The following is a 23,925-nucleotide window of genomic DNA, read 5'->3' as shown; positions in this document are numbered from 1 at the left end:
AGAAGCTGTCCAGGCTGCAGATTTAATTGTCTTTCTCCCTCCCATTTTATATATGACTAATATTTAAGTAATTATAAACTGCACTCCTCCAACAAACCTAAATTCGAGATTTTTTTAAATGTATTTGACTGGTTCAGATTTGAAAACTGTTGCAGATTTCAAAGGCAATAAATACAAATGTTGAAAGTATTTTATATATCAGACTGATCAATATGCACCATAGTCCATAGTATTTGTAAGCATCATGGAACAATCCTAATTTCGTATACTGCATACTAATGCACACCTAACAAGAGGAGAGTTAAAGGCACCTTAGCTAAAACGTTAACCTTAGTCAGAAAATACATCAGAAGCATACTCAGTAAGCTATTCTTTAATGACTTAGTTTATTTTATATATGTTGTAAGTTTAAAAGAGTAACACATTTGTGTTGCTTTAAAATGGTTCTCAAACCCCAATTTCCAGTATAGCACCCGTCATTGTGGAAAACCGTTTCAATGCTTAACCACACAAACATAATATTATCCAACTATCTTAATAATATTGTGGGTTATGAGCTATGGTGAATTCCTTGAACTAACCTGATGTCAGTGGCGGTATTTTAATTAGTTCAGGTAGGTCAGATTAGTATGCTATACTATTTGAACAGTTTTCCATTGCCGTGCAGGGCAGCCCCACAGGCCAAACGATTAACCAGAATGTCGAAGATGTTACAATTACATGGACACTTCTTATTATTTGAACTAAATCTCACACACTGCTCGTTTGATACAATGTTACCCTTCCTCCATGAACCACAAATGAGACCAAACAACTACGTCCCTTAATTCCTATGAATGTATTTTAGTTTAGGTTTAGACTTTATTTGAAGTGAAATTTTAAACAGCCCAAAATGTAGACTATTAGTTAACCTAAGATGCAATCGCTGTATGTAGCTCGTGTGGTGAAGCATGTTGATCGCATGTCAGAGTTGGTATTCTGTACATGCATCATATGACCTGTTAGCACGTGGGAATGCTGACCGGAAGTCAAGAAAACCACGAGGAGATGCCGTTTATTCTGTGAAGGTCGCGCTGAACTGCATCGCCGGATTAACAAGGTTTGCGATTTTGCTAATGATAATGGCACCATCATGCGATTGTGTTAACACCCCACCCTCATGATTAGTTCATAAATAAACGTGTTTTTGTTTTTTTGTATATTAACACGACGAAGATTGGATGTTCAACTTACTTTAATCTTTAACTCCTGTATAATGCAGCATAGGTTTCCAAAACGATTGATCTAGGCTTTTTGTATGAAGAAACCTATAAGGAGCCTATAATTAATTTAACAGTTTTCCTTTTACAATCAGCATTGGAAGGAAAGCGACCGATATAGCCCCACCGATCTTGAATCAAAAGTAATCTTAAAGGGACTGAAATACAATGATGTACTACCAGCTAGATACACAAGTTGCAAGTTGGCACACCGTTTAAATTTCGGTAGTATCGATTTGTGGATACAAATTAGTTAATACACATTAGCCAGGCAGCAAAGTGTAGATCCAACTCCGATTTACATCACTTTAAAAACATATTCTTATTGGCCAAACCCAACTAGACAATTCGTTATATTTCATTGTCCTTGCTGACACTTATATCCAATAAGCTGGATTATACTTTACAGCTACTTTACAGATAACGTGAATTGAAGTAAGCCTCCCTTAACAGCATGCTTAGCTCAGTTGAATGATGTGGTTGTGCTTGTTGGTTTGCTTGCAGTCTTCAAACAGAATGACATGGAGGAAAACACAGTGCAGCAAGAGCAGCTTCCCAGTCAGAATATGTCCACCTACAACCCAGATGAGCCCGATTCCCAGGCTGACCGAAGTCTGACCAGTCTAGAAGTGTTTTTTAACGATGGGACCTACTCTTCTTGTGCAAACCAGTTGCTGTCAGATATCGCCTCTGCCACAGAGAGCAGCTATGCCAGTGTGGAAGCCATGCCGGACAGCACCTACAAGAGGGATGATGCTGCTGCCTTTTACGGGCTTCACAGTACACTGCTGCCAGACCTGTGGCCCCCTCCCCCTGTGCTGTGTCCGCCTGCCTTCCTCGACTGCCTACACTCTAACAGTGGCCCCTTTCAGCTCCCTCTGCACAGAATGGGTACCAGTACTCCCCTTCCCTGCAGGGGGTCGTGGACATCGGAGGGGGGCAGTTATGGCAGGGCAATGTCCGTGAGTATAATCCAGCAGTCTGAAATCCCATTAACTGTGCGCTCCGCAGTGTGATGAGTGTTCATGGCACTGTGCTTCAGGAAATCAGCAGATTGATCACTTGAGCACCTTGAGAGTACTCCTATCATTGTCGTCAGTCTCTTTACAGTGTATTATTGAAAGGACTGTGGCTTGTTGTGGGCCTGGGTGGATCATAGATAAAATCTATGTAATTACAGACTTGGTTCTAATATTTGTTTTTTGTTGTTGGTGATGAGTATGTTTAAATACTGTACCCATTGACCTCTTACCTCCCTCCTGACACAAGCACAGCTAAAGCGGGGGAGAGGCAAGGAATTGTTTTTTAATTATTCATGGCCATCCCAATATGATTGGGGGATATCACACAGGATATTGAAAATTCTTTAGCCATAAGTTAAAAACAAGTCACTATATTGAGTATAATTTTACACATGCAACATAGGCCATGCAGGATGTGAAACGTACACTTTGAAACTGTGGGAAAGGCTGGACATTACATCTCCACCATCAGGAACAAAAACCCAACTGTCGCCAATATTCTCCACAGTCTATCCTATTATCCCCTTTATACCTGATAGAAGTGGTGTACGCAATCATGCACATAATGACAGAAGGGGTTATTAAGCTCTTCTTTTTTCATAAATTAGTAGACATTTGTTATTCAACCTCTTAACCACTGCAAACCACTGCTAACCTCTCACAGAAGAAGACAGTCCATGTGTGTCCTATTAGATGGGTTTTGTCCAGATGTTACATCCTCTTTAATCACAAGGCAGTCCTGAGCATGGACTTTTGTGAAGTCACCTGGCCGATAGACACACTTCCCATGGATAGTATTAATTGTCTCATACACTTAACCATTTCCCCCCAGTGTTGTTTCATGTTACAAAGCACTTGTATGAAACCATTTTTGGTGTTCAGTGTGATGTCTCATACTGTGTAATGTGTATTGCATAATCATTAAACTTTAACACACCCAATTTTGAAAACATTAACTTTAGTCAGATTTTCTGTGATTTTTAGATCTAGAAGTCTTGTTTTGGCAAATGCTCTAAATGTGTATGATATTCATTAAGGCATTAAATAAAAATGTAAACTGTGTTTTGGCTGATTTTACTAAATGAGTGTTGGTTTTGTTTGCTTCTGTTTTTTTCCCTATTACACATTTTGTTATTTAAATAAGGCAGAAAAAAAAGAAGCTGTTGCCATCATTACTGCTGACCCCACAGAGGAGAGCTCTCGTGATAGACAGCCATATGAAAAGCATTTCCCTAAACCAGAAACGGGAGCAGGACAACTATGCCAGGGCAGAGTGGACATGAGCCAACAGGTACGACCCACCATTCAAATAAAAACTGCTACAAGCTCTTTCATCTGTTGATCCCCTTCTGAAGTCATTTGTGTTCTTTTGGTAGTTTCATTAAAATGACAGTGACAGCCACTTTCATCTCAAAATATTGATCTTTCTGATGTGCTACTGTCTACTTTTGGCATCCATATCCATAAAACATATGCCAACACTTCTATAGGCTATAGGCTTCATATACATATACTTGAATGCATGTGTTTTTTTATAAACATTTCAGAAGATAAAATCATATGGTGCCTGAAGAATCTTTTTGTAAGAAGCAGGCTTTTGAAGTACACAGAATAATATATTTATTGACATGCGGGCATGGGAGACCCCAACTTCAGTTGAGTCTCAAAGGTTCCTTCTCATCAAACAGATGTTTCATTGTCTCCAGTACATGTCCGGCCTTAAGTGGAAAAACAGGACACCCACGAACAGACACTGAGACAGAATCAACAAAACCTTATCTGTAGAACAGCCTTGCTTGACTAGCATCATTTGCTTGCTTGACAATTAATATGGCTGACTGATAAATACAGTATTAATAATTATGATCATCATAATATGAATATAAAACATTATACAGGTTTCTTCAGTGCCTTATAAAATGCCCTGTTAAACTTGCAACAAAGATAAACAACCTGAACAGCAATATAAATTATGTCAGCCTATGAACAGAAAGGTCTCCTTTTAATCAGACATTTAAAGAATATGCCTTAACACACACTTTTAACAGTTTTGTATGGTTCAAGCCAGTTGGTTGTATAAATTACCTTACTGATGTCAAGGGGAAATCAATTTGGATGACAGAAAGGCACTGCTACATGTGATCTGTCTCATGTTCCAGTTGTTCCACTGATTCTTGTCACTCATTGACCTTCTTTACAATCCTTATAAAGCATTCTGTAGGTTTTCAACTTTCAACATCATATTCATACCCTCTGTTGTGTAAATTACTCTTACTCTTGTGATTTATATGCATGTATTTAAAACCTTTTGCCAATATGGGCACAGTGCCTAGTAAGAGTTCTCAGCTGAAACCCCTTTGCTGTGATCATTTCCATGTTCAAATGACAGAGCATACAAAACTCCTAAAGTAACAAGAAAACTGAAGTCTGAAATGCAGTAGTATAGCAGATGAGGATCTTGATGGGATCTTCCATTCCAGTATTGAATCTGCAGGCCTGACTTATTGTCATAACGGCTGCACAGATAAATGCAGTAGAGGTTTGTCAGGAATGTTTGTTATGACTGTTGATACCAATTGTTTTCCTTTGTTCCAAAAGCCCATTGCTGTGAAAACTATAGGTATTTGCAAACTTAATTGGAGTGAATGTGTTCAATTAGCCTTCATGCAGCTGGATACTCTTGTTGACAATGGCCCTACACTTCATTATTAATGTTTCTCTTGACTTGTGGGATCAAACTTGAGACTTTAGAAACAAGATGTGTGTCCTGTTTTTAGACAACATTTACAGTAGTGGGACAGATACTTATTTAGGATGGAGATCACTGTTGTAGAAGGCAGGATTGTACTGAAAAAGGTTTAAAAAAATTGCTTTATTGATTCCTATTAGACTTTTCAATTAAAATAGGATACCATTGAGTTCAATGTGTAATGTTCAACAGTGTTGTTTTCCTTTGCCTGGTAAGTCTGTTGAATGTACTTGTGATCATATATTTGGGGAGAAGCATCTGCCATTCAATGTACAAATAAATTATAATGTATTGTCTAATAACTAGGTTTAGGATACTTGAATTCAGTGATGTGCTTTTTTGTTTTTAGGAGCTTTCTGCTGTAAATATTTCTGTATTAGGCGCCTCTATCAATTGAATCTGTCAGGTACTAATAGTGTTTTAATTGAGAATCTCTACAAATTAACCTCCATTAAGTGAACTTAACAAAACAAATTAAAAATAAGTATTAAATATTAATGTGAAAAACTGCCAAAAGGAATGGGTGTACAAATGTAAGATGCCGTTAATAAGTATGGTAGATTGTATATTGATCACATGCTGAAAGTAAGATTTGAAAAGGGTTCCTCTATAATTGCCCTGTGGTTATAGAAGCAGCCGAACAGGCCGGTTGTGCTGCAACCATTCAGTCACCCTGGAGACAACTCTTTCCAGGCACCCAGCATGTACCAGGTGAGTTTCTGGCACTTGCTTCGAAAGTCTTTCAACATTAAATATAATAATAACTTTATCAGAATGAAAGTAAAAATACAAAACATAATTTATGAATTTGACGTGATCTGGAAAGATAATTTTATTCAAGACAAAGTTTACATGGGCTTCATCTGCAAATTTGAGATGACATCTTTCAATTCACATCTAACTCGAATGTAGTGATCTTCTTATTCTTCTGAATGCTACATCTATTTGACGTATGTTTTGAGTTGGCTAGAGTATATATCCAGATTTTCGATAAATTCTCAGTTATTATTTGATATTATCGTTAGGTCTTGTATGACTTCAAAGGAGGTGCACAGATGCTGGATGTAAACAACTCTAACCAGGACCAGATGAACACACTACACACTGTGCGGCAGAACCACAAACTTACCAGTCCAGAGCAGCACTATCAAACTCCCCCCCTGACTGACACTGAGGCAAACGACCCTGCTGGGAGCGGAAAAGGTCAGCATCTCTGGAGAACATGCATGACAGAATTCTGGAGGTGTACAAAATTCATTAATGGAGGCATGTAGCCAGGGCTCTGGACTCTGGAGCTGAGGGTCGTGGGTTCAAAGGGCGTCCACTAAGAAATATAATTATATATCAATTTCTACACACAAACATATACACTGATCAGCCATAACATTATGACCACCTGCCTAATATTGTGTAGGTCCCCCTTTTGCCACCAAAACAGCCTTGACCCGTCGAGGCATGGACTCCACTAGACCTCTGAAGGTGTGCTGTGGTATCTGGCACCAAGACGGTAGCAGCAGATCCTTTAACTCCTGTAAGTTGCGAGGTGGGGCCTCCATGGATCGGACTTGTGTGTCCAGCACATCCCACAGATGCTCAATTGAATTGAGATGTGGGGAATTTGGAGGCCAAGTCAACAGCTTGAACTCGTGATTCATCAGACCAGGCCAACTTCTTCCATTGCTCAGTGGTCCAGTTCTGATGCTCACGTGCCCAAACTGTGATGCACTGTGTGTTCTGACACCTTTCTATCAGAACCAGCATTCACTTTTTCAGCAGTTTGAGCTACAGTAGCTTGTCTATTGGATTGGACCACACGGGCCAGCCTTCGCTCTCCACGTGCATCAATGAGCCTTGGCCGCCCATGACCCTGTCGCCGGTTCACTGCTTTTCCTTCCTTGGACCACTTTTGATAGGTACTGAACACTGCAGACCGGGAACACCCCACAAGAGCTGCAGTTTTGGAGATGCTCTGACTCAGTCGTCTAGACATCACAATTTGGCCCTTGTCAAAGTCGCTCAGATCCTTACTCTTGCCCATTTTTCCTGCTTCTAACACATGAACTTTGAGGACAAAATGTTCACTTGCTGCCTAATATATCTCATCCACTGACTTGTGCCATGATAATGAGATTATCAGTGTTATTCACTTCACCTGTCAGTGGTCATAATGTTATGGCTGATCGGTGTACACTTCAGTATTCTTTAAATAAATCAGATGGCTTAAGCTTCAGGGATATGTGCGATTGGTGTTGTGTTATTGTTTCTTTTCCTTTTTTGATGTGAGAATTAGAAGCTGTTCACCCAGTGACTTCAGCACCAGTGAGGAAGAACATAAGCGCTGCTGTCCAAACCACATGCCAGAATATACCACAGGTAGGCCCAGTTCATTTTTGTGTCCGCTTATCCAATTTGTCATCGGCAACTAATAACGACTCTTAGGTGAATCTAAACAAACACACAGACTCTCAAGGTTATATTAGATAATTAGAGCTTGGTGTGTCACAGAGCTCTAATTATCTATTTCACTTTTAGTGTAACTTCTAGTAAAACATGAAGTAGCTTACATCTGTACCCACCATTTGGCCATATCGCAGAAACATCAAATACAGAAGGATCTGTGAAATATATTTTGATGCGCTCATCACAATTTGTCTCCTTTTAGCTGCAGCTGGGGAAAAAAAGCACCTTAATTCTGATTATCCCATGATGTCTGTACAAGGTTTTAAATGTATCTCATGCAATGCGGGACAATGCAACAGTCATGTTTGCACTAATTTAACATGCCATAACAATGAGTGTCTGTCATGTGAGCTGTTCTCGGTATGTGACTGCCAAGGCAAAATGTTAAATACCAGACATTAAATTACTTTAAATGTCTTGTTTTGGAATGAATTTGACTTATATCAGTCAAACTCTTGTTGACATCCTTCTGTTTAGTGCAGCATAGGTGTGAATAGAGCCCTTTTTCTTTTTCTTGTTGATGTTCCTCTGGGTATGGGGACCCTGTTGCCTCAGCCGTGTGTGACTGCACCTGGTCTCCCAATCTTCAGACCAGCACTCCACACCCGCCCCTGTCTGATATCCCCTCCACCCTTGATTAGTGATTATGGCTACAACACCCTATCATCATCCTACTTCCCACAGGTGGGTGAAAAACAAGACTTAAATTGTCCACATGTGCTCTTCACAGTCGATTGCACAAGAGAGAGAATAAATGTAGCCTATGTTTTTTCTTTCTATACTATACATGGCTTTCTGGAATAATGTGATCATTTGCAGCTCGCACTTTTGGATGCTTGCTCTGTTCTCCATTTCCAACACCTAGTGACCAAAGCACTTTATAAAAGGTCTTTACAAAAAATACAGGAAACTTGTCTAAAGTGAATTTCTAGGTATTAAATCCATTTGCTCATTTGAAGAAAAGAAATCCCAGAGTTCTTAGGGTTGTATATTTGTCTTGATCTTACGTAAAATTAATTGAATTGCCTGTAGACGTCCTTCAGTGTCTTTGGATTTCTTTCCTGAAGGCAAAATTAAACTTTTAAAGCCTAACAAAGTAATGCTGGTCTGAAGTAAACAAAGAGAGCCTGGGATGTGAATAACTGTGTTTTTATTTCAAAACCAGTCAGATGAGATTACTTACATCAAAATACTTCACACCAGGTCAGTTGGCACAGTGTGAAATTTTAATAGCAAAACCAAGATGGAGGGCACATGTTGATGACATCACTTGGATGAAAGCAACATCCAAGACCTGATACCCATGAAACAGTCATTAGGGCAGGGATTTTTGCCAGACTATTTATTCTCATACAGGTTGTGCTTTCGTGTTTGTCAAAGACATTATTCATTGTTCTCTTGTAAACAGTTTCATCAGACACCCTGCCATCTTCATCCAGATGCTGCGGGTTTTATATCAGACCGCTGCATACAAGGCCAGTCTGAAATGTCTCTCTCTGGGTAAGAATAAAGCAGAATGTCAATACTACTACTACTACAAATACTACTACTACTAATACTACTACTAATAGTAATAATATATATTCTTTTCTTTATAAAAGGTTTGCTGGAACCATCTGGGATTCAAAGTCCAAAAAGCCCTGCAACTGCACAAAGTCCCAGTGCCTCAAACTGTGAGCAGCTGCTTATCTGTACTGTTGAATATGGGAAGACTTCAAATGGTCAAAGCAATAAGTGACCAAAGGCAATCACAATCCAACCTGAAAATAGCTGTGCATTTGCCACCCTAATATTACTATATCTACTGATCTGGACTCTTAAATGTGGAAACTTTGAAAACATGAATGGAAACAATGGACAAAATACAAAATAAACTGGTATACATGTTCCACACACACACACACACGCACACAAAGTTAATGACTATTGTCCACCTTTATCTGTAGATAATAATCACAAGTAATATAATTTGTGGCAATTTGTTCTGTTTGTTCCAAGTTTTTAAAGTTACTGCAAAGTGATTGAATCTGGCAGAATTTTATAAACACCATAGAAAACTCCTAAAACAATGGTCTGCAATAGAGTAATCTTGCAATGCACAATTTACAAATGTGATATTTGATGGCAGAAGCTTGTTAGGTCTATATATTTTGTACAGAATTCAGGACAAGAGATTGTTTTTTGCAGAGATAAACTTATCTATGTCATAGATTTCAGAAACATAACACTTTTTATTTGCATCATTATCATTTGTGTGACTGTTTTGTTTTGAAGTTACTGTGACTGCTTTGCCAATGGTGACATCTGTAATAACTGCAACTGTATCAACTGCTGCAACGACACTGAACATGAGGCTGAAAGATTCAAGGCCATTAAGGTATTTCTGCCTTAAACTGACAAGCACTGTAGGAAGGTGCTTTTACTTCTTTGCAAATGTGAATATATTGCTCCCTTGCAGCTGACAGATTAGTTGTATTATTCATAAACCTGTTTAATTAAATGATATAGCCACGCTAGTGGCCTGCAGCATGCCATGCTGTTTGTCACTGTCAGAATCTATGGATTTTGCCATGTTTGAGAATACATTTTGAAGTACTTTAAAAGACTGGGAAACACAAGTATCTCACCAGTTGTTAGGCTTTGTTTTTTCTTTTTGTCAGTCGTCATTTGGTGGAATTTGTTTGAGGAGATGGTAATTTAATTAGGGAGGCCCAGTTATTAAAATGTGCTTTCATTTGCAAAGAATTGGATCATTGATGAATTTGACTCTTCCAAAGCCTTGCTGAAGCCTCATGCTGCTTCAAAGCTTGTGGTCTGCAGTGACAATAAAAAGAGTGCTCTCTATGTGTGGGGATATGGAACACACCATGCAATTACAGATTTTGGTGCTTTTGTAGTATGTTACACCTTTTGCATGTATAATTAATTATTATTTCTCAAACGCATGGGAGAGGACCGCATTAATAAATGCTATATGTATTTGCATTTTATTATATCTAGTACTGCACATTAGTAACGTTTTCCTTGGGGGGAAAATTCTGTTGCCCTAAGACCTGTCTCGACAGAAATCCTGAGGCGTTTAGACCAAAAATTGGCAGTGGCAAACTCGGAGGGATCAAAGGCCGACACACCAAAGGCTGCAACTGCAAACGCTCCGGCTGCCTTAAAAACTACTGTGAGTGCTATGAGGTGAGGACACAAGAACGACTGAACACAGGTGTATTTAACCATGAGTCATATGAGTGCATTGAGTTTTAAGGCCACATTTTTTAGGTAAACGGCATCAGCATCTCTTCTTCTCCTTCCCCTTCTCCCATTCTTCCTTTCCAATGATCCTGTTCTGAAGTTCTTTCTTCTTTTACTTAATGTATATTAACAGAATGACTGAATTCAATCATGATCCATCATAGAGAGTGTTTTAATCCAAAGCAATTTACAGAAACTGAAATATGCAGGCAACCACTGGGGAAGTTTTGTTGATATCTGGGTTTGAAATAAATATTCAGCATGATTGGTTTTGTTTTGGTGTGCAAGATTTATTAGCCACTTGTCCCATTCCAGGTGACTTGGTTTTATACACCCCTCTTTCTGGAAATCTGTTTAGGCCAAGATAATGTGTTCCTCTACCTGTAAATGCCTTGGGTGTAAGAATTACGAGGAGAGCCCTCGAAGAAAGATGAAGGTGTCAGCGAATACAAGTCTCATTAAAACATCGCCATGCCAAAAAAACAGGTATGATGATATACTTCAATAAAATATTGCATTGCTGGCTTAGGAATACACAGGTCTGTGATGTACTTTACAGATGAGCCATAAATCTCATTTGTCTGATGTTTTGTGCTGTTCAGTTTTAACCATTATTATATCATTGAATTTCAGCGACTTAAATATATGAAAATCTGTCTGCATTGTTAGCCACGTTCCCCACCCCAAAAGCAGTAATTTGCTTAAATAATCAAATTAATAAAAGTTGAGTTGAGTTTCCATGGGAGTTTCAGTATTAAGTAGCCTGAAACTTATAAAAAGGACTATGAACACATTTTTGAGGGGCTAGCTCCTATTTATTTAGATCCAGCTTCTTCCCAAAGAAACTTGTAAAGCAGTTATTATTTTGGGTTTTACACCATATTTAATTTGATATTTATAATTTGTAAATGTACAAAAAGGGCAGTTACATGTTTCAATGCATATACTGAGTTTTGCTCTGTGTTTGGGATTGCTTTTAGAAAATTGGGGATGATCTTGTTTTAGAAATGGTGAGAATAATATCAGAGGTGTCCTTGTTCTTTGTCGGTTACCATAGATTTTTTAATTTTGTATTAATAGGTATCCTCTTTCATGCATCACGCTTGGTGTAGTGAAAGCCACATGCAGTTGTCTTCTTGCTCAAGCTGAAGAAGCAGAAAAGGAAAGTTATTCTTTGCACCAAGCTGAGAAAATGATTCTCCAGGAGTATGGTCAATGTCTGACGCAAATTGTTCAGTCAATATGGAAATCTGGGACTTTGTATCCCTAGTACCATTGTGTGATACCATGATAAGCAGATCTATATGTTTTCTGTTATTTTGTGGTAATGTTTCTTAGTCAGGACAACCTGGTTTAGATTTAATTATATGCACCTAAAAAATCTGTATCATTATTTTTGTTTCTTGTCATTTGAACATTTTACATAACCTCTACCTGAAACACTTAGTCTAGATTTTTTGTACAAAATCTTTAAGTTCTTTCAAGTACCTGAACATTTCAAAATGTTCTACTCTACGGATGTTAAATTACAGATTCCATTTTGGCTTTATTTTATATATTTATTTAGCTGTGGATGACTATTCAGGACAACATAAATGTAGTTACTTATACTACCAGTACACTACTGCATAATGTACATTAGTTATTTAAAGTGTAGGAGTGTAAATTGCTGTAAGTCTTAAGTTATTTTTAATAAGCTCTTCATAGAATATTTGAGCTGCTTTGTATAAATGATACTTCATAAACAGTGTTAGTTTGTCAGTCTATGCTACATAATAAAACATGGTTCATTACGTTGACAAATACAGAGCTCTGGCTTAATTTAATGTAAAGCCTGTGTAATATAATCACACAAATGTATTCTGATCAGGTATGAACCTCTCATCTCTGGTCAGGATTTGGATATAGCAGAAGAAGACAGAGAAGTAAAGGGGAATTTGGCTAGGGTGCGTTTCAGTGCATCCTGGAGGAGGTGGCTGAAAGATAATTAGATGTTGGTGTCAGTGAAGATTAAGAAATGTAAGATTTAGGATTGGAGAGATCAGAAGATCTGAGCATCGTCAGCATAGAAGTGGTAGGAGACACTGCCAGAGGAAAATCTTAGAACCCTGTGTTAGCTGTTTAGTGTTCAAACGTTACAGCATTAAGCCCTACTTCCAGTTAAGATAAAGATGTGGACGGAAATACGATATTATTTGGGTCAGTGGCGCCTTCTACGGGCAAAAGCTGTATTTGCACTTCTTGATTTAACCTTAATTATTTAAAATAATAATACTTATTATTAACATCAATTAAGGTCTTAAATAATAATAATAATAATAATAATAATAATAATAATAATAATAATAATAATAATAATATAATCTTGCTAATCTGGGTGACAATACAAACTTGTATGTCATATGTGAACAAGAATATAGTTTCACGACAAGGTATTTAAGTGGATGTTTCAGAATTGGGTAGATGTGCGTCTGATTATTTTTGATTATTTTTAGGATTAACGTTTTTCGAAATCTAACGAGGGAAAACAGTGTTAGGCCTATGTATAATAACAGTAATGAAACATGGTGAAGGTAATTAGTACAAATCTTCTATACTGAACTCAAATCTTTGGTGTTCGTTATAGCCTGTGTGTAGGCATAAGAGCAATCTTTTAGAAGATAAGGCGAATGTAGGCCTATTAAGAAGTACATGTTTCATCTTTGTTCACGGTCCATTAAACTTATTTTGCGTCCCCTACCCCTTTAGTTAGACAAGCGTGGGCTCCTTTGGTTATTGTCAAACTATACAGTCATGAAATTAAGTATTAACAAATTAATGGTAAAGGTCAGAAAGAAAATAATATTTGTATGAATTATTTTTATCTCATTTTGGAGGGAGCAATTTAGCATCATTTACTCATAATTAGATTCAGCTTCATTCATATGCTAGTGTAAAAGTCAATGCGCAGAGCAGACAATCTGGGAATACAAGTAAAGCTATAATAGCTCATTCCTCGCTTTGCCAAGGTAATTATTAAAGTAATTGCTGCTTACTGGACAAACACACATCCTAAATGAATGTAATGACTGTACTTAGACCCGCGGAGCGCAATGTTTTTTGTTCCATTCCAGTCGCAAAGTCAAAGGCTGTTTTCAAAGTGTTTTCTCAGTATTGTCTTGTATGTCAGTGTCTTAATAATGGTGTGTGTATATGTAAGTAATTGAGAAAAAATAAAAGATGAATGGAAATTACAATAGTCCCAGCGTAGAATAAGAACATCAGTGATTCATACTGTGTCCATGGTTACTGTTAGATACAGCAAAACTAAAAAAATAGCTCAGATTACTTGGAGTAGCATATAATGTCAGATAAATGCACATGTAGATGCACATGCATATATGTGTGTGTGTGTATAGGCATATATATAGTTCGTATGTGGAAATAAGTTTTCAAGAAAATTGAAGCATCAGAAACTGAGTAACATTTTGTTAATTATATTTCCCCTTGTATCTAACCATTATGACTTCCATTGAATGTGCGACACATATTTTAAATAACTTCGCCCAATATGGCTTCAACCCTTATGAATATCTGCAGGTGCATGTCTGTCTTAGCAATAAACAAGAACTACATGCAGTGTCTTCTGAAGGTTTGCCTTTAGCCCGTTACTGAAGTCACACATCAGTAGCCATTAATCATATTAAATGGGAAGGTGCCTGTGAAGTATGCCTAATTCGTATTTCAGTAAATGTGGTGGAAAATCCTAATTAAACAGTTAAAAATAATGAAAACCAGGAGATGAAAGGTTTAGCGCTCCAGTGTAACTTACACATCAGTGAGCTATTTATTTTAATTACACCAGTTTTGTTGACCAAGGCCTGACGTAAGCTTTTATTTTCAAGTTAATATAAATGCCTTCGCCAGCACGGAGTCACAATCTACCTGCCAGAGATGCGCGTCTCAGGGAAGCACAGCCGACCCTGACATCCCACTGTCCTCCTCCGAGAGACGAGCCAAGCTGAGAAATAGCGCCGGACAGACACGCACACCTGCAGCCAAGCCTCCGTCCATTTCGATGCAATGGTAAGGAAACTTGTTTTCAGTACAAGAAACAAAGCAATACCACTTTAAATTATACCAATTTGCAATGTAGAAGGAATGACTTGGTCAATATATATATAATATATATATCATTTTTTTTTTCTTTTTCAGAAAACCAGAATCGCAATCGTTTGTACTTGCACTTTTGTAATTATCTTTCTTGTGATGGAATCACGCTGCGCACCAAAGGTACGTTTGTTTATTGTTCGTTTGATTGATTGATTGGTTTGATTTAATTATCTTCCTCATCATCATCATAATCATAATTGTATTTTTACATTATTTCAACAGAATAAATTGAATTCTAGAAACTGGGGCCCACAGTCCATGTTGTACCTTAAAGGGAAATGTAAGTGTTTCCAATTTCTTTATTCACACTGTACATTTCCAGACGTTTATAACAGGTGCATTCTTAACACTGCTGCAACAGAATGTACTATATTTCACTTTAGTCTTTATTGTGAACCTAAGAAGATCAGTAAATCAGTGCGTGTCCAATATACGGTCAATTAGGAAGTATTTCCTTCAGGAATTGGAAAACGTGCATTTTATCCGATGGTGTCCGATTACCTTGGGTTAGGCTACTTGCACCCTTTAAACTTTCACTAACGTCACGTTTTACAGATGGCAGAAGATACGCTTCTGATTATGATGAAGACCAGTATCACGGATTAAGCTTGAACGACTTGAATATTAAAGGTATGTCATAATTAGCTGATATTTGTGAGGAGGGGGTGGAATGGATAATACATTATCGTTTGCGCTGTCTGTAAAGATCTGACGTAATAACGTTTCATTTAATTTACATGTTAATGTATCACTAAATTAGATACGACGTACATTCATATTATTGACAGTAGAAGTAATATGTTTGGCTAATATACCAAACAATTAAATATGTTGTATTTTTTTTTCAGATACACAAAGATGTACAGTTAGGTCCATAAATATTTGTACAATGACACAATTGTCATCACTTTGGCTCTGTATGCCACCACAATGGATTTGAAAGGAAACAATTCAGTTTAGAAATCAAAACGGACCAATCAGAGGGACGGCAAAAACATTAGGTGTGACCAAATCAACTATTTGGTACATTCTGAAAAAGCAAGAAAGCACTGGTGAGCTCAGGAACACCAAAAGGCCTGGAAGACCATGGAAAACAACTGTGGTGGATGACAGAATAATTATTTCCCTGGTGAAGAAAAACCCTTTAACAACAGTTGGCCAGATCAAGAACACCCCCCGGGAGGTAGGCATATCTGTGTCAAAGTCAACAATCAAGAGAAGAATTCACCAGAGTACATACAGAGGGTTTACCACAAGATGGAAATAGGAAACAGGAAGACCAGATTAGAGTTTACCAAAAAACATCTAAAGAACCCTGTACAGTTTTGGAACAACATCCTATGGACAGATGAGACAAAGATCAACTTGTACCAGAATGATGGGAAGAGAAGAGTATGGAGAAGGGAAGGAACTGCTCATGATCCAAAGCATACCACCTCACCTGTGAATCTGCATGTTGTGACATGGTCATGTATGACTGCCAAGGGAACTGGTTCCCTTGTATTTATTGATGATGTGAATGCTGACAAAAGCAGCAGGATGAATTCTGAAGTGTTTAGGGTTATATTATGTGCTCAGATTCAGCAAAATGTTTCAAAACTCATTGGACGGCGCTTCACAGTACAGATGGACAATGACCTGAAGCATACTGCGAAAGCAACCTGAGACTTTTTTAAGGTGAAGAAGTGGAATGTTCTACAATGGCCAAGTCAATCAACTGACCTGAATCCAACTGAGAATGCATTTCACTTGCTGAAGGCAAAACGCCCCAAGAACAAGCAGGAACTAAAGACAGCTGCAGTGCAGGCCTGGCAGAGCATCACCAGGGAAGAAACCCAGCATCTGGTGATGTCTATGGGTTCCAGACTTCAGGCAGTCATTGACTGCAAAGGATTTGCAACCAAGTATTGAAACTCATAATTTAATTCATGATTATGTTAGTTTGTCCAAATACTTTTGAGCCCTTAAAATTGGGGGACCACATATAAAAATGTGTGTAATTCCTATTCCGTTCACCCAGTTTGGATGTAGCTACCCTCAAATTAAAGATGAAAGTCTACACTTAAAGAACATATTGATTGTTCAAATCCATTGTGGTGGCATACAGAGCCAAAATTATGACAATTGTGTCACTGTCCAAAAATGTATGAACCTAACTGTATATATAAGCTAACATAGCTGTTTTGTGTGTAATTTGTATGTGCTACATTTCCATGTCAATTGAATTTAATACGCAAAATATGCATCTGACCGTTTGTCTTTATAAAGCAAGTATTTATTCATTGGTTTAACTATAGGAAGGACATTACATCATGATGTACAGTGTATGCTTTTAAAGATTGGGGGCATTATCTAGGCCTACTATTTGTGGGTATAAATGCATATTGTATATCCAGCTGTTAATGTATTTTGTTGCTAGTAGATATTTTGTTTGATTCTGTGTTGTTGCTTCTATTGTGGATTTTAGTGTTTCTTCTGTCGGCATGGCGTAATGCCAATTTAACTCCCCTTGTGCTGTTCCTGGTAACTCATTGCTAACTTTCAAGCTGTAATGAAATCATAAACTGCACAAACAACATGCATACATACTGTCCTCTCAACTAGTACAAAAGAAAAACTAACCTTTTGTGCATGTAGATTTGATGTGTAGATATGCATGCAGTTCATTAAGGGAAAGTATGTGTAACAGGGTGTATAAATGTGTTTTTGTGATGTAATCCCTCTATGGATGCACCAGAATGCTACAGATGCAGCTTGCTCTATGGTAATGACATATTGCCTTAAATTTTGATACAGGATACCAGAAGTTAAGATCAGTGGAATTCAGAAACATCCGGAGAATGTTGACAGCTGACAATCTAGAGATTCTACCTTGAATAGCATTGCAAACGAGGCCGAACACCTGTCACAATCAAGTTGAAAACACATCATCTGGAGCTGTTTTTTCATTGTTTTGTTTTTTGCATGGGGTCAGTAAATAGTCTCAGAAAATGCCATGTTTTCCAAATACAATGGCTAGTAACAGTCAATTCCCAAGTCTTTTTGTTAAATTTGCAAAACTTAATTGACAATTTGCTGTGTGTGTTTTAAGCCTTTATTGATAATGGGTCACAAACCTGTTCTTCAGGTCATCTGTCTATCAACTTGTTTGTGTTTATGTGTCTAAATGCTTGACTGACTCTGTGTTTCATTCTGGCTATATGAAGCGAAAATATCTCAATATCAAATGTCCAAATCTTAAATAAATTCCAAAAAGCATGTAGAATGTTAGAACTCTGTATAAATGAGCTTGTCATATTTCTAAGCCATCTTAGATAGGTAGGCCTATGTGTTTGGCTAGATAACTGTTGTGTAAGTTATATTGATGAATGTGTATGTGATGGTACTAATGAGAATTACATTGAACAATTGTCTGCAGTTTACAGATGCCTACTGCATGAAATGTAAAAAAAAAAAAAAAGGCTCTCACACACAGAAAACTCCATTACCCACAGGGCAAAAGTAAAGGAAACATACTTGGCCAACAATGAAATGCTACACTGCAGAATGAAGTATTAGACTAGATCCAACTTTACACCACTCCCTCAAGTAAAATCTAAAAGTCTGATATTTACAAAATGCAGCTTTCACGGTTGAAGTCACAGACACTCTCCTTGAGATTGCGACATTATTCCGGGTACAGCTGTTATTACCATAAATAGAAAAAAAAAAGTTTGGCACACAGCCTGGAAGTCTAGGGTCTGGTTTCCATTTTTAAATAACTGTGTGTAACCCTCTCCCAATCATCCTGCGTTCGTCTAGCAAACAAGGTATAAAGTGAAGCAGAAAAGTAAATTAAAGTCAAAGTCAATTCAACTAAGAAATTAAACATTACAGCACCCACAGAGCATATGAGTCTGGTTCTTGTTTTCTGGATGAGCTGAGGAACAGAAATGCATACAGGACAGTGGGTCCACATGTCTTCTTCATGGATGATTGTGTTGGAGACGTGTCTGGGGGGGAAAAAAGGCAGTAGTGACGTCCCGGCCTCCGTGTTGGCCATCACAAGACCCTGAAGGACAGCCTGTGAGAGATGCGCTCAGGAATATGTGCTACTTTTACAAATTTGACCTAATTGTCACTGGTAATCTGCGAGTCTTGCATCGGAACAAACACGTATCACTCTCTCCTGAGTTACAATGTGGTGTCTTTGCATAGGTAGATCCAAGTACCGTTGTTGTTGTAGTCTATATTCTGCACCTGTTGTCAGTCTTGAGAAGTTAAAGAAAACAAGGGCTGCTCAGTCTGTAGATTACAGCTGTGTGTAGCGGCCAGTGAAAAGGACTGTTTGAAATTTTGGAAAAGTAGCTGCACCGTAACTCCAGTCAAGCCAGCAAGTCAAGATGCAGAACAGATACCACAGTGCTGCCTGGGGCTTCAGTCTTCATGCATCCCTGTAGTGTCAAGTGCTCCTGCTTTTTTTTTTTTTTTTTGCTCAGGAGTCCGATGCTTTACTGCCCGGCAATCATTAACCCAGAAAGGAAGAATGGACTTCGCTTGAGCAACAAACCCATTCGATCAAAATGAAGTCCTCACTGTTGGTCACACATGCAGGTCTACATGAATAAACTTAGAAATAAATTTAGAAATATCCTATAATCTGTACATATGTGTTTATATTCAAAATAATTATACTGGCAACTAACACATGCGACCGAGTCTGTTATTGCGCACGGATACAATTCGATATATCGTTACCAAATCACTGCGATCTGTTGGAAAGAACTCTAGCAGTTGCAACATATTTTAATTCTGCTAGGAACCGTTTCAAGATGGTAAACTATGAAAGGATACTCATGATTTTAAAATGTTATTTCCCCTTGATTATGATCTAGTAGAATAGAGAAATAAAAACATACTTGAATACCATTGGAAATGAGCTCAAAGTGAAACTGTGTTGTAGTTAACGATTGATCGCAGATGTGTTGGAGGTGTAGCTCAAGCGCAGGCAGCCAATTAAAAAGCGGTAAGACTATATTAGTCCTTGCGCATTTGAATAACACATGCGCAACTTTCTTCTTTTTTTTTTCAGTATCTCTAACTTATGTTACACTTGGCAGGAGAACGAGATATCTGCCGTTGAAGGGCATTCAAAAACTTTCCAGGCAGTCAGATACACAACTGCTCCTACCCTGGCCTGTGGCTAAAAGCTTATACAAAAGCTACATTCAATTATAAAGGGAATAATAATGTCGGGCTTTAATCGCACCTTCAGACTGCTCAGCAGCTCTCTGAGGCACCAGATCATCCCCAGAGCTCGCCTCACTGAAAAGCCTGCGAAGGAAGTCATCACTCCGGTGGTAAGTTTAGCCTGCGACATATTATTTCACATATTGCACATGAGTTTAGTTCAAAAGCTGTTACAAGTGCACTTAATTTTCACGAATTTGATCAAATATTGTTTTTTAACGTGGGACCAATTGTCTGCACCAGTGCAAGTGCTGAAGCGTCGAGTAGAAGCCCAATTTGGAGTTAAAATGACTTGATAACCTACTCGGAGATGGTTATTTTGGACTTTCAATTGATTTGTATGTATTTATTTCAATATATGTTTCATGAAAATAATGTATTTGAGCAACTAGTTGTCTAGCTTATAGATCGTCCTTTTGGGTTTTCCAGGAAAGGAAAAACAGTCTGAAGGGCTGACCAATTCTGAGCACTGTGTCGACACATTTTTAATTAAATTGTACACTCTTGAAACTAATGTGTAAAATGTAATACATTCTAACACAAAGTTGTATTGTCCTTGAACAAACAGAATGTGTTAAATTGGTGTATACGGTCCCTATACTTTCATCTTTTATTATTACTTATTATAGTCATTTAGAGGAACTATATAATTAAATATATGCATTCGTTTGGCCATCTATCTATTATTGCATACATATATTGCATTGTTGCATTACAATAGCAGGCAGAATGACCACTAGGTAGCAGGTTGATCAGCGCCATTGTTAATAAAAGTCCGTTCACGTAGCCATTCAACACAAGGAAACATGTGAGCTGAAGTGCACCGCAAATAGATTGGTTTCACTTCATTAAGCTGTATATTCAACAAAGTGAATATAGCCCTGCCAAAAACGCGCATGTGGTGAGACCAGTTGTGTAGCTTGTGTAGATTGTAATGCATTAAAGTCGTACAACTGGACTTATTGAACTCAGAGTGAAACTTCTGTTCGGTACAGAAAGCAGACATGGTAATTGCAATTAAAATGGGAAATATAAATAAGGAAACAAACAAATTAATAAATAGTGTTCCTTATTAATCAGTTCTCCCTATGTCACAAGTTTTGCACTTTACATCTAATATTAAACTTTCATAGAAACCTATATCCTTTACAGGCTACTTAATGTTATGCAATATTTTTAACAAAACATATAACTACTGACCTGTTTAATTTAGACCTAATTTTCTTTGTATTATATACATTTGTATTAACTTAATACACAGATGGACCAGAATGCATTTTTATAAACTGCTGGTCTATGAGGCTCGCAGTTGTACCCCGTCAGTAATTACCTTTTACCTTTCTGTAATCATGAAGTAATCAAATACTGTATTCCAAAATAACCAAATTATTCCAAATAAGGTATGATGAAATCTTTTAATAATTTCAGGAACAAGGTATCGCCTTGGTCGCTATGTTTGCTACCATCTTGGTTCCCTCTGGCTGGATCCTCGCCAACCTGGAAAACTACAAACGACGATGAAAGTCCTTACGGGCCAGCAAGCCGGACCGAGAGAAATGCATTTATATCATGCCTGGAGACCCGGGAAATTCAATGACCCGCACAGCCGTCATTCTTAAAATAAATGTAAAAACAAAACAATCAATTTTCTTATTAAAAAATACCTACAACATTACCATTTGCAATGTCTTATTTTAAGTTATCTATTGAACACAACATTTTCTCAACAGCTGTTATTACTGTTATGAACAATGTTTTGTACAGATTAAGACTAAATTTAGTTACCCTTAAAATATTTGCAATATTGTAATACTGAGTAATATAGCAATCTTTCCCAACTTGAGATGCTGAGGTTCATGTAGGTATCCAGGAAAACCGTTCGAGTCATCATCCGGACAAACGCATCCAACCAAGCAATCCGTGGCGTTTAGCTTTCCAAATATGAACTAATTGGTTACCTTTATTAGAGACCAAATTAACCCACAGTACTGAATTACTATTTCGTTTATTGTTAACTTTAGTATAAGAATTGCGGTAAAAAAACAAACAAAAAAACCTGCAATGCGCACAGACAGGGTCTCCAACCAAAACCCTGGGTCTGGCACTTTTTAAAACTAACAAGCCTATGTATGGATGTATGGATAATCTTTTGACTCAATGCATCAAGATTAATAAAATCCTTAGTAACTGCTTAAATACACACACCTGGAAAACCTGTAGGGCTCTAACCTGCGACGGGTATAATGTGGTACGTGCGCAATGGCACAATAGTGTCCAGGAATGAGCAGTCAAGGTTAACTGGTGTAAAGTCATACAACACATTAGACTTGAAGTCACAATTGCTGTATGGTAATTTGTTTTAATGAAAGCCACAGTGTGCCATGAAACCCTCACTAAAACAGAAATGTGTGCCATGATCTGATTTGGATGATTCTGATGGGGGTCCCCCAGGACAAGGGTTGGGAACCACTGAGGGCAAGTGCCAAAGCACATTGTATAGCCCAATAGTGGTGGTGGTAATGAGACAGTTGCATGATACATTTTTGTTAATGTAAGCATGATTATATGCTATTATTCACCCCCTGCACGTGTTAGTAATAAAGAAAAGACGCTTTGTCTCCTCGCGGCCTAAACTATGTTCCGCACAAAACTACACAATTGTCCCATTGATCGAGTGTCGGGGTGAATTGCAGCTGTCAGCACAGAACTGAGTGCCATTCTCATGGGTCTGATATTGAATACATTTTTATATACAGCTCCAGAAAAAATTAAGAGACCACTGCAAAATTATCAGTTTCTCTGGTTTTACTATTTATAGGTATGTGTTTGGGTAAAATGAACATTTTTGTTTTATTCTATAAACTACTGACATTTCTCCCAAATTCCAAATAAAAATGAATGGAATGAAATGTCTGCCATACAGGTAGAGATGCTGATTTAAGTGGTCTATTAATTTTTTCCAGAGTTGTGTGTGTGTATATATATATATATATATATATATACACTCACCTAAAGGATTATTAGGAACACCTGTTCAATTTCTCATTAATGCAATTATCTAACCAACCAATCACATGGCAGTTGCTTCAATGCATTTAGGGGTGTGGTCCTGGTCAAGACAATCTTCTGAACTCCAAACTGAATGTCTGAATGGGAAAGAAAGGTGATTTAAGCAATTTTGAGCGTGGCATGGTTGTTGGTGCCAGACGGGCCGGTCTGAGTATTTCACAATCTGCTCAGTTACTGGGATTTTCACGCACAACCATTTCTAGGGTTTACAAAGAATGGTGTGAAAAGGGAAAAACATCCAGTATGCGGCAGTCCTGTGGGCGAAAATGCCTTGTTGATGCTAGAGGTCAGAGGAGAATGGGCCGACTGATTCAAGCTTTGACTGAAATAACCACTCGTTACAACCGAGGTATGCAGCAAAGCATTTGTGAAGCCACAACACGTACAACCTTGAGGCGGATGGGCTACAACAGCAGAAGACCCCACCGGGTACCACTCATCTCCACTACAAATAGGAAAAAGAGGCTACAATTTGCACAAGCTCACCAAAATTGGACAGTTGAAGACTGGAAAAATGTTGCCTGGTCTGATGAGTCTCGATTTCTGTTGAGACATTCAGATGGTAGAGTCAGAATTTGGCGTAAACAGAATGAGAACATGGATCCATCATGCCTTGTTACCACTGTGCAGGCTGGTGGTGGTGGTGGTGTAATGGTGTGGGGGATGTTTTCTTGGCACACTTTAGGCCCCTTAGTGCCAATTGGGCATCGTTTAAATGCCACGGCCTACCTGAGCATTG

At 38.0% G+C, this 23,925-nt stretch overlaps 2 protein-coding genes across 3 annotated transcripts; both read left to right on the top strand.

The window, feature by feature from the left end:
- Window positions 1-1,009: 1,009 nt before the first annotated feature.
- On the top strand, window positions 1,010-18,153 carry tesmin (testis expressed metallothionein like protein). 2 transcript variants are annotated; one of them, XM_066701005.1, is made up of 17 exons: window positions 1,010-1,099; window positions 1,764-2,221; window positions 3,426-3,572; window positions 5,661-5,741; window positions 6,056-6,233; window positions 7,321-7,403; window positions 8,046-8,174; window positions 8,899-8,990; window positions 9,092-9,163; window positions 9,765-9,867; window positions 10,542-10,679; window positions 11,095-11,222; window positions 11,817-14,801; window positions 14,931-15,008; window positions 15,111-15,168; window positions 15,444-15,518; window positions 17,685-18,153. In XM_066701005.1, the coding sequence occupies exons 2-13, from the start codon at window positions 1,781-1,783 to the stop codon at window positions 12,004-12,006; spliced, it is 1,782 nt and encodes a 593-aa protein (XP_066557102.1). In that variant the 5' UTR covers window positions 1,010-1,099; window positions 1,764-1,780; the 3' UTR covers window positions 12,007-14,801; window positions 14,931-15,008; window positions 15,111-15,168; window positions 15,444-15,518; window positions 17,685-18,153. The 2 variants fall into 2 exon arrangements, with proteins under 2 accessions (XP_066557102.1, XP_066557103.1); XM_066701006.1 differs by lacking the exon at window positions 5,661-5,741.
- Window positions 18,154-19,966: 1,813 nt separating this feature from the next.
- Window positions 19,967-21,792, top strand: cox8b (cytochrome c oxidase subunit 8B). Its single transcript, XM_066701007.1, has 2 exons — window positions 19,967-20,227; window positions 21,546-21,792. Exons 1-2 carry the CDS (start codon window positions 20,117-20,119, stop codon window positions 21,636-21,638), a joined length of 204 nt encoding a protein of 67 aa, XP_066557104.1. The 5' UTR covers window positions 19,967-20,116; the 3' UTR covers window positions 21,639-21,792.
- Window positions 21,793-23,925: the final 2,133 nt, after the last annotated feature.

The sequence above is a fragment of the Amia ocellicauda genome, chromosome 4 (genome assembly GCF_036373705.1).
Source record: "Amia ocellicauda isolate fAmiCal2 chromosome 4, fAmiCal2.hap1, whole genome shotgun sequence".
Classification (NCBI taxonomy): Eukaryota; Metazoa; Chordata; class Actinopteri; order Amiiformes; family Amiidae; genus Amia; species Amia ocellicauda.
Note: the sequence above shows the minus strand (reverse complement) of the source record. Positions and strands in the feature narration are given on the sequence as shown.

Coding starts and splice junctions, on each gene's coding strand:
- cox8b (XM_066701007.1), top strand. CDS start 20,117: ATGTCGGGCTTTAATCGCACCTTCAGACTGCTCAGCAGCTCTCTGAGG. Junction 20,228..21,545: donor AGGAAGTCATCACTCCGGTG/GTAAGTTTAGCC, acceptor TAATAATTTCAG/GAACAAGGTATCGCCTTGGT.
- tesmin (XM_066701005.1), top strand. CDS start 1,781: ATGGAGGAAAACACAGTGCAGCAAGAGCAGCTTCCCAGTCAGAATATG. Junction 7,404..8,045: donor CATGCCAGAATATACCACAG/GTAGGCCCAGTT, acceptor CTGTTGCCTCAG/CCGTGTGTGACTGCACCTGG. Junction 10,680..11,094: donor ACTACTGTGAGTGCTATGAG/GTGAGGACACAA, acceptor AAATCTGTTTAG/GCCAAGATAATGTGTTCCTC.